This window comes from Volvox carteri (assembly GCF_000143455.1).
Source record: "Volvox carteri f. nagariensis unplaced genomic scaffold VOLCAscaffold_54, whole genome shotgun sequence".
In the NCBI taxonomy this organism is placed as follows: Eukaryota; Viridiplantae; Chlorophyta; class Chlorophyceae; order Chlamydomonadales; family Volvocaceae; genus Volvox; species Volvox carteri.
In genome coordinates this window covers 908,318-921,202 of record NW_003307597.1, presented here as the reverse complement: position 1 = coordinate 921,202, position 12,885 = coordinate 908,318, and the positions used below count along the sequence as shown (strand labels likewise).

The 12,885-nt window shown below is 51.9% G+C and overlaps 2 protein-coding genes across 2 annotated transcripts; one reads left to right on the top strand and one right to left on the bottom strand.

The window, feature by feature from the left end:
* Nucleotides 1-2,520: 2,520 nt before the first annotated feature.
* VOLCADRAFT_96733 (uncharacterized protein) lies at nt 2,521-6,621 on the top strand (the record flags this gene model as incomplete). Its single annotated transcript, XM_002955758.1, has 6 exons — nt 2,521-2,599; nt 2,858-3,106; nt 3,634-3,888; nt 5,379-5,627; nt 6,218-6,382; nt 6,467-6,621. 6 exons carry the CDS (start codon nt 2,521-2,523, stop codon nt 6,619-6,621), a joined length of 1,152 nt encoding a protein of 383 aa, XP_002955804.1.
* Nucleotides 6,622-6,886: 265 nt separating this feature from the next.
* On the bottom strand, nt 6,887-8,447 carry VOLCADRAFT_96732 (uncharacterized protein; the record flags this gene model as incomplete). The annotated part of the gene is made up of 3 exons (XM_002955703.1): nt 6,887-7,033; nt 7,186-7,221; nt 8,301-8,447. The coding sequence occupies 3 exons, from the start codon at nt 8,445-8,447 to the stop codon at nt 6,887-6,889; spliced, it is 330 nt and encodes a 109-aa protein (XP_002955749.1).
* Nucleotides 8,448-12,885: the final 4,438 nt, after the last annotated feature.

Sequence of the window (12,885 nt, the reverse complement as noted above, 5' to 3'; positions counted from 1 at the left end):
GCCATCCACCGGAAACGGACCCAACCTCACGAGCACTAATACTCTGAGTCGGCCACTCGCGGTCTACAGATTCGTGTTCTTCATAAGCTAAGCCTGACCCGTAGCTTCTAATCCAGCCTGGTCAAACAACAGCGGCGGCGCATCCCTTTCCCGCTATTTTAAAACTGGGTCCGGTCTCTCCCATGCCTTTGATATAACAGAACTTGCGGCGGCTGGCTGTGCCTACAGTCTGACCGCGCGGAGCAATAGCTGGCGTCTGTTACTCACCGCATCGGCCCCCTCCGGGTAACTAGGTGCTCCGCCATTCTGGTGTCCTCCTTCGTCCCGCTGTTGGAGGATGTCCTCCAAGCCTTCTTGGCCTCCGCCGCGCGATTGCTCGCGCTCTGCCATCACTTCGCTGTTACTGGCGACCGATATGCCAGCAACGTCAAATCGCCTTATCTACTTTACTATTGAGCTGGGTCCCGAATACAAAGTAAGTCACTATTTAAACAATTCAAAATCCCCAACAGACGACGTTCTGACTTGCGCTTGCTTGCACGGTTGACTGGCGAACTAGCGTTGTCTGGATTCAGCGCTTTGTTCCCAGCTAATCTTTGTAACGCACTACCGTATCAGTCACTGTCCTCTGGCCAATTCCGGTCTGCTCCTCCCGCGCCGCACTTGCCGTACTACACTACAGGACGAGCACTTAATCAACATGCATTACTTACTTACACATATTGTTACGGACCAACTAGCCAACTATTCGTTATCTTGTCCTTACTCGTAACACATATGCATTCGCAAAACTTGCATCACGAATGGAATCAGTCACTTGTGTGTGGCGATACGCTCGCGTTAAAAGTCGCCGCGTACAGTTAGCGTTAGTTGCTTAAGCTAACACACGGCCAGCCAAAATTACTCAGCAGCTCGTTCGCATGCATGCGAATGAAGATGATGTGCGTTAGGTCATACGCACAATCAGTGCGCTATCAGTGCTCAAACTTGCGCCAATTCGCGTTACCATCGCCTTCAACTCGCGTTAAAGCCTTGTAACGCCCCTAGTGGTGAGAGGCACAGGGCTGGTTGAGACACGTGCACCCTGCAGGGAAATTCTCCAAACCTCTTGCACTTGGCCAGCTGCAGCCACTGCAGCAGACTTGGAATCCAGTGCTGCCCCAGTGATGGCCCTCATCTCAACCATCCCTTCACTCTCAGGTCAACATTGCTTGAGGTGAACAGACATATACTCCTTGATCTGCTTGACGACCTGCGTGATATGCTGCTCCTCACAGACACAGACACACACACACACATACGGGAACGGCAGAGCCTACACTGGGCTTCGGGGCAGGCTACAAATAAATGTAGTTCATTTATGTTGCATGGCCGGGAAAAAAGTCCACCGGAAGGAGGCGAATCCTGGCTATCTAGATCTGGCCGCCTTCCTGCCTGTCAAAATAGTAGGTATAAATGGCTTAAGTGCACTTATACCCCTACTTCTTTTTGCAGAAGTCGCACCCACTCAGGTACGTAGCTGCGCAGGTCGGAGACAAGTTCTCGGTCCGACGATCATGTAGGTACGGCTTCGTGGTAATGCTTGTGTGACACACGTGCGATGCTGATGGCGGGTGGATTCCGGTGCAACAGGCTGTCGTGGTGAACTTGAGAAATAAAAAGACAAAACGCGAGCCAGCTACCGTCGCTACGCTTTCGCTGTTGGCAGTTAGTTGTGATGATGCCAGCCGTCCCTTAAACGTTTCTCCCATTCCTCCAACGCGTTTGGTCGCATTAGGTTCGTGGCTATATGGCTCACCACGCAGCTACAGAATTGCCGCTCCTGATAATTATAATAATTATCATTACAAATCTCCCCTGCTGTCATGTACTGCTGCGTGTACATCGCGCTCAGAAGCCGGCCAGCCTGAATCTAATTCGTTTAACTTTGTTCCCACCCTAAACTGATTTGACTGCCTTATTAATACCCTTACATGGCAGCTCCACATTCAACGATCACCTTCGCGCGCCCTCCATAAATGCATGATGAGCGCAACCCATCCAGTTCCAGTTCAAGTCGCAACTATGAAAAGAGACTGGTACACATATTCATGGTATTCGGTACCATAATTGAAACAAGGCTGATGAAAATATATAAGATTGTGTCGGGCATTTGGAACCACGCTGCCCTTTTTACTTAAAAGCTCAGCGCCCCGAACTGCTGCCGCCCGCCACTCCAGCAGCCAGAGCGCAGTTCGACTTCCAACTTCCGGAATGAACTTCCGTGCACAGGATTAAGGTACAACTGCGGTTGGTCGTACATATATGTACCTGTATACAAGAAGCGTTATTTACTTGTTAATTAATACACCTACGCTAGCTAGGCGGGGCTGAGAGGTATCGAGTGTCTCTGCAGCAGCAGCCACGAATTTGCCCTTCATTTACCGCCCATTATTAATTATCTCAGTTGTGTCACTTTCAAAGCTTGACCGGACGCACGAGAAAATTCAATCGTCGGTCATCGTCCATCAAATCGCCAGTATGGGATCGCTAATGATTTGTTTGTGCCTTTTGCTGGCGCTGTCGTCGTCAATATTTCGGCCAGTCCATGCATACAACGGTGAGTACTTTTAAGCGTATGATGTAGGCAGAGACCAAGCGTCAAATATCGCATCCGATAGGTATACTGCAACCAGCAACGTACAGTCTATCTGCTGACAAAGTCCAAACAGCGGATCTCGCCGACAGCAGCGGCAGATGAACGCGCTTGTGCATAAGCTCATTTCCTTGAGATACAAAACATTTACTTCGTCTGCCGCCGTACATTCACCGGCATTCCGTTTTCCTATTACGCATTTACTTGCCGCATGGTCACCAGGATGCACACCACCTGACGGTTGGTGCGTGAGCGTTGAAATGGAGGACGTCTTTAGGGTCCTCGATTGCGATGGCGATGGACTGCTGGACCTGACCTGTGTCAACAAGCTGGGCAACCGCTATGCGCTGCTTACAACTAGGAATTGCACTGGAGACTTTGCGGGCAGTGCGCCGGCCAATGTTTGCCCTAGAGTCTTTGCAGTTCCACCACCACCGCCACCTTCACCACCACCTCCACCAACGTTCACAGGTGAGCTCAGCCCTGGTCGCCGAAGCCCGGGCTTTAAGAATTGGAGCATTTATGGAGCACTCTTCTGTCTGAGCGGACATGCTGTGTATGTTGTAATATTGTCGTGCAACTGCATGCGGCATGCCGCCGTGCATGTGTACTGGTTTAAATCTTTAAAACACAGTGCCCTAGTATAAGAGCTAGGGTCGGGTCCTGTGTAATATACCAGGACACAAATAATATATGGTAAAAATCATTCAGGTGGCGGGTGTAGTAGCTGGCCAGCTGGCCACTGAAAAGGCCTCCCGAGATGCTGGTCAAGCGTTTCACGCGTATTTGTAGTTATTATGTCTGCCGTACTGTGTACCAGCCAATGCAACGGGACTTATGTTGGATGCAGTGGGAGGGTTTCCTTACTTCACCTGCACACGCACTGCTATGAATGGGCGGCAAGTGGTTGCCGCCTGACTAACCAACTAATCCCATCCCCACTCCTGCCGTACACCTTTTCGTTTCCCTCCATACACATTGGCTGCGTGCTTGGAAAGGTTGCACACCGCCTGACGGTTGGTGCGTGAGCGTTGAAATGGAGGACCTGTTTAGGGTCCTCGATTGCGATGGCGATGGACGGCTGGACCTGACCTGTGTCAACAAGCTGGGCAACCGCTATGCGCTGCTCACAACTAGGAATTGCACTGGAGACTTTGCGGGCAGCGCGCCCGTCACTATCTGCCCCAGGGCGTTTGCAGGTCCTCCCCCACCGCCGCCTACTCCCCCTCCCCCACCGCCGCCGAGATTCACAGGTGAGCTCGACGACCTTATTCCTCATGGCCTCGGCTCCATTCAGTATGCGGCGAATGTGTTAGTATGCTTCATGAGACACAAATCGATTGTGCCCCTGGTATATTAGATAGGTGTTTTCATGAGAAATCATCGTTCGTTACACACTACGGGTACCTGCAAGCAGTAAACAGCCGTCTTCAATCGGTAGGTAGGCCGGGTGAGGGCCGGCTACCGCGAAGGCTATCGCTACGGCCTTGACGCCTACAGCCTCACGGCAACCACCCTATGTAGCTACAAAACCCGAAAATCAGTCCTCCAAGCACTCGCGAACTCCTTAACTGGCACCAAGTGCCGTACCAACGCCCTTACGAGGGCACAACTCCTCTGAGTTCACAGAAAACCTTGGTTTTCTAGCGTTGCACTCAGAAAACCTTCAGTTATATCACTTCAGAAAAATACTTATCGGCAGATGCAAACACGGTGATATGCCTCGGGTACTACAATAGAAACCGTCTCTATCACTACTGCACGATCTACAAACGATGACACGTCTAACAGACGGAATCGAGGACCACCCTTTTTGTTTGTGTAGAGTCTAGCTGCTGTACTGGCTAAGGCTAAGACATCTGTGTCCCGGTAGCCGAATTGGCAGCTTCTGGTTGGGCGTATGAATTCACAGTCGTCGGCCTGGAGTGGCATTTGGGTAATGACAGACAGCAGCATGGCAGCTAGTCGGTCGGCATGCACGTCCAGACCAGCTAACAACAATGAACGCACACTAGCAACGGGCTAGACGGCTGTACTGGACAATTGGTATAATACGCCGCACACAATCAGATAGATGGCAGCAGTCAAGCCGGAATTGGAATCAGTCTGCTTTCAGAAGCGTCGCAGGATACGTCGATACATGGGATCGGCTGGGAGTTTTCGGGACCGGGGCCTATCAGGGTTGAAAGGTCCTTCTGATGGTGCCAGTAGGAGGTGAAAGTGACCCTAGTTGAGGGACGGTAGTGACCTGGGATAAAATAGTCCTGCGAGCTGAGCAGGAACGAAGATTAGCCGCCATTGATCCGGTAGGTTCCGTTAGATGCCGGTCTGATGGTAATGGGTGCTGATCCTGAGCGATCCACTGAGAAGTCGGCAAGGTGACTAGATGAGGATGGCCCAAAGTACCGAGGAAGGCAGGGTTTCGCTGGGTAGCGGCCACTGGTGAAGCTAAGTTCCCCTGTCCCGCACACCATATATATAGTTGTTGCATGTGTGCAGTAGTAGCCACGGAGTGGTGCCGCACGTGCAGCAGCGAGCGTGTGGCATCCGGGCATCAAATGTTGTATAAGCTTGACTATGATTGCTGGGCACTGTTCACGGTGAATTAATACATCTCGTTTACGATTGCCGTGGGTAAGCCTGTCTGGTTACAAATACAGTTGAATCATTGATAAGTGTCTGGCCGGTTGACCCCTTTGCACGCTCCCTAACCTCCCTACGAACACATTTGCTGCATGGGCAGGTTGCAAAATACCTTCTGGTTGGTGCGTGAACCCTGATATGGGGGACGTCCTAAGGGTCCTCGATTGCGATGGTGATGGACTGCTGGACCTGACCTGTGTCAACAAGCTGGGCAACCGCTGGGCGCTGCTCACGACTACGAATTGTGATGGAGACTTTGGGGGCAGTGCGCCGGCAGATGTTTGCCCCAGAGTCTTTGCAGTTCCACCACCACCACCGCCTTCACCACCACCTTCACCAACATTCACAGGTGAGCTCGGCCTTGGTGCCCGAAGCCGGGGCTTTAAGGAATGGACTATTTACGGAGCACTCATCCTGTCTGAGAGGACATACTGTGTCAAGTAGTGTTGTCGTGCAACTGCATGCGGCATGCCGCCGTGCATGCATACTGGTTTAAATCTATAAAACACCGTGTCCTGGTTTATAAGAGTTGAGGACGGTTCCTGTGTAATATACCAGGACACGATTAATAGGTGGTAAAAATCATTCATTCAGGCGGCGGGTGTAGTAGCTGGCCGCTGAAAAGTCCTCCCAAGATGCTGGTCAAGCGCTTCACGCGTACTTGTAGTGCCGTACTGTGTACCGGCTACTACATGGGGGGCTTAGGTTGGATGCAGTGGGAGGGTTTCGTTACTTAACCTGCACACGCACTGCTATGAATTCAACGGGATGACCGAAACCCGTTGGAGTTACAGTTGGCGAGGATATGTAAACTCACCTGGTTAAACAGTGGAGCCCAGTTGAACGGCAAGTGGCTGTTTGACTAATCAACTAATCCTACCTCTACCTGCCGTACACCTCTTTTTTCCTTCCAAACACATCGGCTGTGTGCATGTTCAGGTTGCACACCGCCTGACGGTTGGTGCGTGAACCCTGATATGGGGGACGTCTTTAGGGTCCTCGATTGCGATGGCGATGGACGGCTGGACCTGACCTGTGTCAACTACCTGGGCAACCGCTATGCGCTGCTTACAACTAGGAATTGCACTGGAGACTTTGCGGGCAGTGCGCCGGCCAATGTTTGCCCCAGAGTCTTTGCAGTTCCACCACCACCACCGCCTTCACCACCACCTTCACCAACATTCACAGGTGAGCTCCGTTCTGTACCCATGCACCGCGGCCTGTTCTTCAACGGGGTTTATACGGTACCTGCCATCTTGATGATGTATCCTCATGCAGTCGCCACGGACCACGCACCGCAGTGCAACTGCGTGTGTGCTGCATGGGGCTATCAAATGCAGTGAAAGGTTGACGTTGCCTGCAAATACAATACGCATCGTTGGAGGGGTATTTGTCATCTGCACACAGGGATAAGGGTAGCGTCCCACTCGCGTCCGTCGCCACATATAAGTTGCTGCCAGTGGCTAGCTGACCGATTACCTTCTCTGCACGTTTCTTGACTTCCCTACAAACGAAAAAAGGTTTAGGAAAGTCTTATCAAGGACGATGAACCTTGGTTACAATTCCTTATATTTTCCACATATGTGGTTTCCTGAAGTCGTACTTTAATTACTGGCATCGTACATATGACTCGGTTTCGTCCCAGGTTCGAATCTCAGTTGCAGCATTTTTGCTCGGGGATGTTGTCGAGCCCAGGGAGTATTGTCGAGCTCTCCTATTACACAGCAACCCTAAGGTCGAGATCGCCCTCTGTTGCTAGTGGGGGGATAATTGTAGTAACCTGGGCATATCACGGGATCTGCATCCGCCGATTGACACATTTCTCAAGCCGTGGTATAACAGTTTCCAGTCTCTCGCAATCGACCATTGGATAATTGCTGTGGTTGGACGTTCATTAACCGACCCACCTTCAGACGCCCTTTCAGATGTACGCCTGATGGTACCTGTGAGAGTGGCTGAAGGCGCACACATATCCGTCAGCGGGCTATGCAATCATTAACCGTGGTACAGAGTCAATTAAAAAGCGGGGCAATCCAAGCTACAGTCCCCGAGAAATGGGTGCCTCGACCCACATTTGAACCTTTATCCCTGCATCGTACATTCTCTTAAGGCATGTAAGGAATTGCGATTCCAGCGATCGCCCTATCTATTTTCTGCATGTTCAGGTTGCACTCCACCTGCCGGTTGGTGCGTGAATGCGGAAATGGGGGACGTCCTAAGGGTCCTCGATTGCGATGGTGATGGACTGCTGGACCTGACCTGTGTCAACTACCTGGGCAATCGCTGGGCGCTGCTCACGACTAGGAATTGCACTGGAGACTTTGCGGGCAGCGCGCCGGCCGATTTTTGCCCCAGAGTCTTTGCAGTTCCTCCACCACCACCACCTTCACCGCCACCTTTACCACCACCACCACCTTCACCACCACCACCACCAACGTTCTCAGGTGAGCTCAGTCCTGTACTTCACTGCCTGGCCTTCAACGGGGTATGGCTGGCGCCTTGTTATCTGTCTGGAGCTCCGTGCAGCAGTAGCCATGAAATAACTGCGTGCATGCGGCATGTGAATACTAGATACGGCGTAAGGTTGACATTGCTTGCCTGCTGCCTGCCTGCACACTAATCACAGCACGTTTACGAACAGACGATCGATGAGTGTACACAGATACTGGGGTGATCATGGACTGCAGCTTTCAATTAGCGGTGAACAAGCCTGGCTTGTCATGTGTGGGTACACCTCCACCTGTAAACGTAATTGGCTGCTGGCTACCCAACTGAATCATCCTCCGTTGCCTAAGGCACGCTTTATTTCCGATCCCTTTTCCCTCCCATCGTACCTGTCGTGCATGGTCAGGTTGCACACCGCCTGACGGTTGGTGCGTGAATGCGGAAATGGGGGACGTCCTAAGGGTCCTCGATTGCGATGGCGATGGACGGCTGGACCTGACCTGTGTCAACAAGCTGGGCAACCGCTGGGCGCTGCTCACGACTAGGAATTGCACTGGAGACTTTGCGGGCAGCGCACCGGCCGATGTTTGCCCCAGAGTCTTTGCAGTTCCTCCACCACCGCCACGTCCGGACGTACCACCGTCACCCCCCGCTCCAAGGGGCAAGAACGGTAGGCCCCCTGTCTGCAGGCGGTGCGCGCCTCCACCTTTCTAGCAGCTCCCATCCTGTTAAAGGAATGAACATACGCAACGTCTGGCTGTGAGCGAGGGGCGGGGAATGGTTCTTGGATCGCTGCCGAAGTGCGAGGGGTTGTCTATATTACCTCGGCTGCTACGGAAGAGACCATGGCCTAAGAAATGCAAGAATAGGAATTCTGTGCAACAGACAAGGATCCAGCCCCAAGCAGCAGAATTCTGCGGTTTACTTGGCTGTCCGAATGGACCTGCGAATGGACCGCTTGCTAGATGGTCCTTGTGTCGATTCACCTAAGATACTTTTGCTGAGCAAGCAAAATCTGCGGGTGTTGTTTATCCATTGCTTTACGAAAGGCGGGATAGTAGTCGGCGGGACACTGCTCCTCCCATTGGGTGCATGGCTGGCTTAGGATGGTTTAGGATGGCGTATACGTAGGATGGCTTAGGATGGTGTAGGATGGCATTTATAGGATGGTGCAATTAAGATCGGCGATACGGAACATGCAGGCATAGATTGGCTGTTGCTCGGTAGGCCGCTGCGGTAGCTGTACATATGCATGTACATAGTTCGGTGCACATATCGTCTACAATTACGCGCTAAGGCGCTCCGCCAGCATCTGTATATTGAGGCCTTTTCCGCGGCAAGCCTCTACAGCCGCTGCTGGCTGGCATCTGTTGCGTACCTGTTAACGAACCTCCTACATTGCACATACATCGCCGTATATGTTATGAACCAGGTATTCACCGCAGGATTGCTAACCCATGATGCGACACAGAGCTCGCTCGCTCGGGGTGTGTCGTACACTCATGTGTGGGCAGTGCGTGTATGGATGCGCGAACTCATCAACTCCGAACTTCTATCCTTCTAAACTTGTAGCCATGCATTTTTCCTTAAGTGATAATTGATGTGACGACGTGCGTGCGTATGCGTTGCATAACGCTTATGGCTGCGGACATTGTTATGCTAGCTATTCACGAACTAGAGCGAAGCTGTCGATGGATGCCATGATCTATATACACATTTAGATAGGAGAGGAAGGCAATGTATTGCTAGCCAGATAGCAAAGTCGACGTTTATTGGAAGTACGACCTGGCCTTGTTGTTCTGGCCTAGGAAATGGCCAACGATAATAAGATATTATAGCCTAGGAAATTCAGGAAGTATTATAAATAGAGCGTCATTTTCCAGTTGTCTATCTAAACAAGCTGTAATCTATTCGTACTTATTTGAGATCGATTCCTACCTATTTAAGACATGGGGATATGTGAAGACATTTTACTCTATCTGTCTTAATTACATACGTATATGTAAACCGACCGATATATATTTATCAACGCTGACGGCCCGAGGGAGTATCAAGTGATCCGCCAGCGTTCCCAGCATATGCTTCCGTGGCTAAGAAAGGCGCGTGCTTGATGCATCATATGACCACGAACCAAACGGCTCCCTTTCAGGTTTTCCAGCCGTACGTCTACACGCATGTAATATGCATATATAGCTTCGCGAAATTGAGGTTGAAAGTTTAGTATAACTAGACTTTTTTTCCTCAATTTACAAGAAAGAGGAGTGCTGAGCTGTGTAAGTTTAGTACTAAAAGCTACACAGCGCAGCCTCCGCTCCAGCATTGTCTAAGGGGAAGGTGTCCACCTTTGGTTTCCAATTCCCTTCAGGGGCAAACCCTAAGGTGACTCAAAGGAAGGAGTGTTGTGATATCGGTCAGACTTCCTGAACGTTTATGGTTCGTCGTTACGATAGGATTTACTGCGCCTGGACTGATTGCTTGTTGGGTCTTATCGTACGAACCTGATCGCCGAGTGCTATTTGTTCCCTGAAGCAGCAATGCTTCTTTAGCTGACTGTAACATCTATTGCTCTTCTGGACTTTGGAATATCCTTTGAGGTTGAAGCATAGTGTCAGCTCGCTTGTCCAGCTTGTGCTTAACTGGTCCGTTTATCAGCTATTTACAACAAGGCGAACTGCGTTATAGCTTCGGACGGACGCCTAAGGGTGTATTTCCAGTGCGGATTTAGGCCAGCGATTAGGGCACGGATGTCCTTGGTACGAACTTACCATATAGTTTCGTTCCATAAGGGAACCAAAGGTTGGAAAGGCGAGGTAAGTTTGCCAACAACGCAGGCGGCTGGCAAAGGATAAGGCCTGACTTCTGCTCTCGGAGTGTTCGGGTTCTAATCCGCCTGCCGACCTCTCGGGGTATTTGATCAAATACCCCTCATGAGGGGTGGTGAATTGGGAGGTGGCCCCCCATCGTGTGGACGGTGTAGGACGTGATAAAATCAACTTGCGAGCTGACCAGGAACTAAGTTGATGCGCCGTTATCCGCTAGATTTGGTTGGATGCTGGTGGTGAGTTGCCAAACTCAAAGAGTATACTCTGGAGTCGGATGGGGTGAATGGATTAGGGTGCCCCTCTAGCAAGGGAGAGCAGGGAACTGCCTCGGGACGGAGGCCACTGGTGAAGCTTAACTATCCTGTAACAACATCAACCTAGCCGTTTGAGCAAGTATCGATAGAGGACAGAGGGTTAATCCGCGACGTTAATCCGCAATATCACCTTAAATGTTTTGCCATGCTTTAATTAGCCACCTCTGGCTTCATTTGTAACGACTTGCAGCCTGACTTTCGCTAAGTATGTATATACTTATTGTTGTGGCCTATGGTTGGTCAATCTAACCAGTATGGTTATGTAATTAACGAATCCCAGCATATCCCAGTTGGATATCGAACGGACGTTCCAACGTTCGAGGCTGAGATCAAATGACAGGTTGTCGGTTGTGTAAAATGTGACAGTCGTCAGTCATACAGTCGCGTCGATCGACCTATCCTATCAAGGAAGGTTAAGAGAAGTCCCGCAGGGCTACGGTCACCAGCTACCGATCGTATATAATTCGGTGCGGATGCCTGGTAGGCATGAGTAGTCTAGCGCTGCTATTACTACTGGTGTCGTGGTCATACCCACCTCGCACCTTTACCACCTATTGTGGTCTGTTTTCCGCTGCTACATTTCGCTGTATTTTGATGCGTCTCAACCAGACTCACTACAGATTTGGTATCGAGACCCCATAGATCCATGGGGACAGCGGCAGTCCCTCATTCCGGGCCGCATTGATAGGGAGTGCGAATATTTCGCACGTCTGACTATTTCTCCCAGTAAGTAACTTCTTACTGCAAGTAAGTTGTTCGATTAGCTGTCCCGGTGAGCAAGATCCTACTGTATTGTAGTGAACGGGACAGGCGGAACAAACGACCCCGGTGGGTCACTCGACGTCGCTATGGCGTCAGGCTCCTCAGGGAACCCAGGTGGGTTCAATCTTGCCCCCCTTTCAGCAAGTTGCTGATGCTGCAGCTGCACCTGCTGCTGCTGCTGCCCCTGCAGCGGGTGAGGCTGGCGCTGCCGCTCCCCCGTTGGCACCCGTTGTGCCCGTGCCCGTCGCACCTGCTGGTCAACCAGTAATTCCTATTGCTGGAGCACCCGCCGCTGGCGCAATGCCAGACCCCGCACAGCCCGTTGCTGTGCCAGCAGCTGTTGCGGTCGCACAGCTCTCGGATGCGCAGATGGTACGTAACATCCCTGCGCCAAAGTTGCCTGTTGCAACACCCGTAGAACCCGACCGAATTCGTGCATTCGTGGCTGATGTTCGGGATTACTTTGTTCTTGTTGGCTGGCAAGCTAACATTCCAGCGCAAAAGTTGTTTATCAGTGGGGCTTTGGAGGGATTCTTCAAAGAGTGGCACATTACATGGACCAAGTCGGTTCCTGACTATACCCCAAATCAGTTGCTGGACGCCTTCCTGGTCAGGTTTGCCCCGGAGATGTACTCTCGCACGCACGTAGCGCGCACTACCTTCTATAGCGCTGCCTTTAAGCAAGAGCTTAATGAGTCAGTCCTTACGTTTGCTGGTCGGTTTGAAGCGCTACTTCAGGATATTCCTGATATGCAAGAACCAACTAAGCTTTGGCATTTCCGCGAGAAGCTATTGCCATACTTACGTGAAGAGTGCGCCGTACGCCCGACTGATTTCCAAGAGCATACCGTCTATGCCGAGTTGCGGGCACATGCGATGGGGGGTCGAAAAACAACATGCAGTTCGCATGGCTGTTCAACAGTCCGCTGCTCGTGTACGCTCTCATGCTGCTGCCCTACAGGCTCCACCTTCCTTTGCTGCTGCTGTGGCGGCACCCGCTCCAGTACACGCTGGACCTGTCCAGGCGCCGCCCGTCGCTGCCCCTATTCAGCCGGCCAACGCGGGTGCGGGCCGTGGTGCTGGAGGCCGTGGCCGGGGTGGTGGACGTGGTGGTGGCCCAGCAGGCCGCGTGGCCGGACGCAATGGTCCAGGTGGGGGTCGCGGACAGGGAGGCCGGGGTAATGTTAACCCGGGTCGAGGCCGTGGTGCCCGAGGAGGAGCCGCCGCAGGTCGCGGTGCAGAGGCTGCCGGTCGCGGTGCGGCC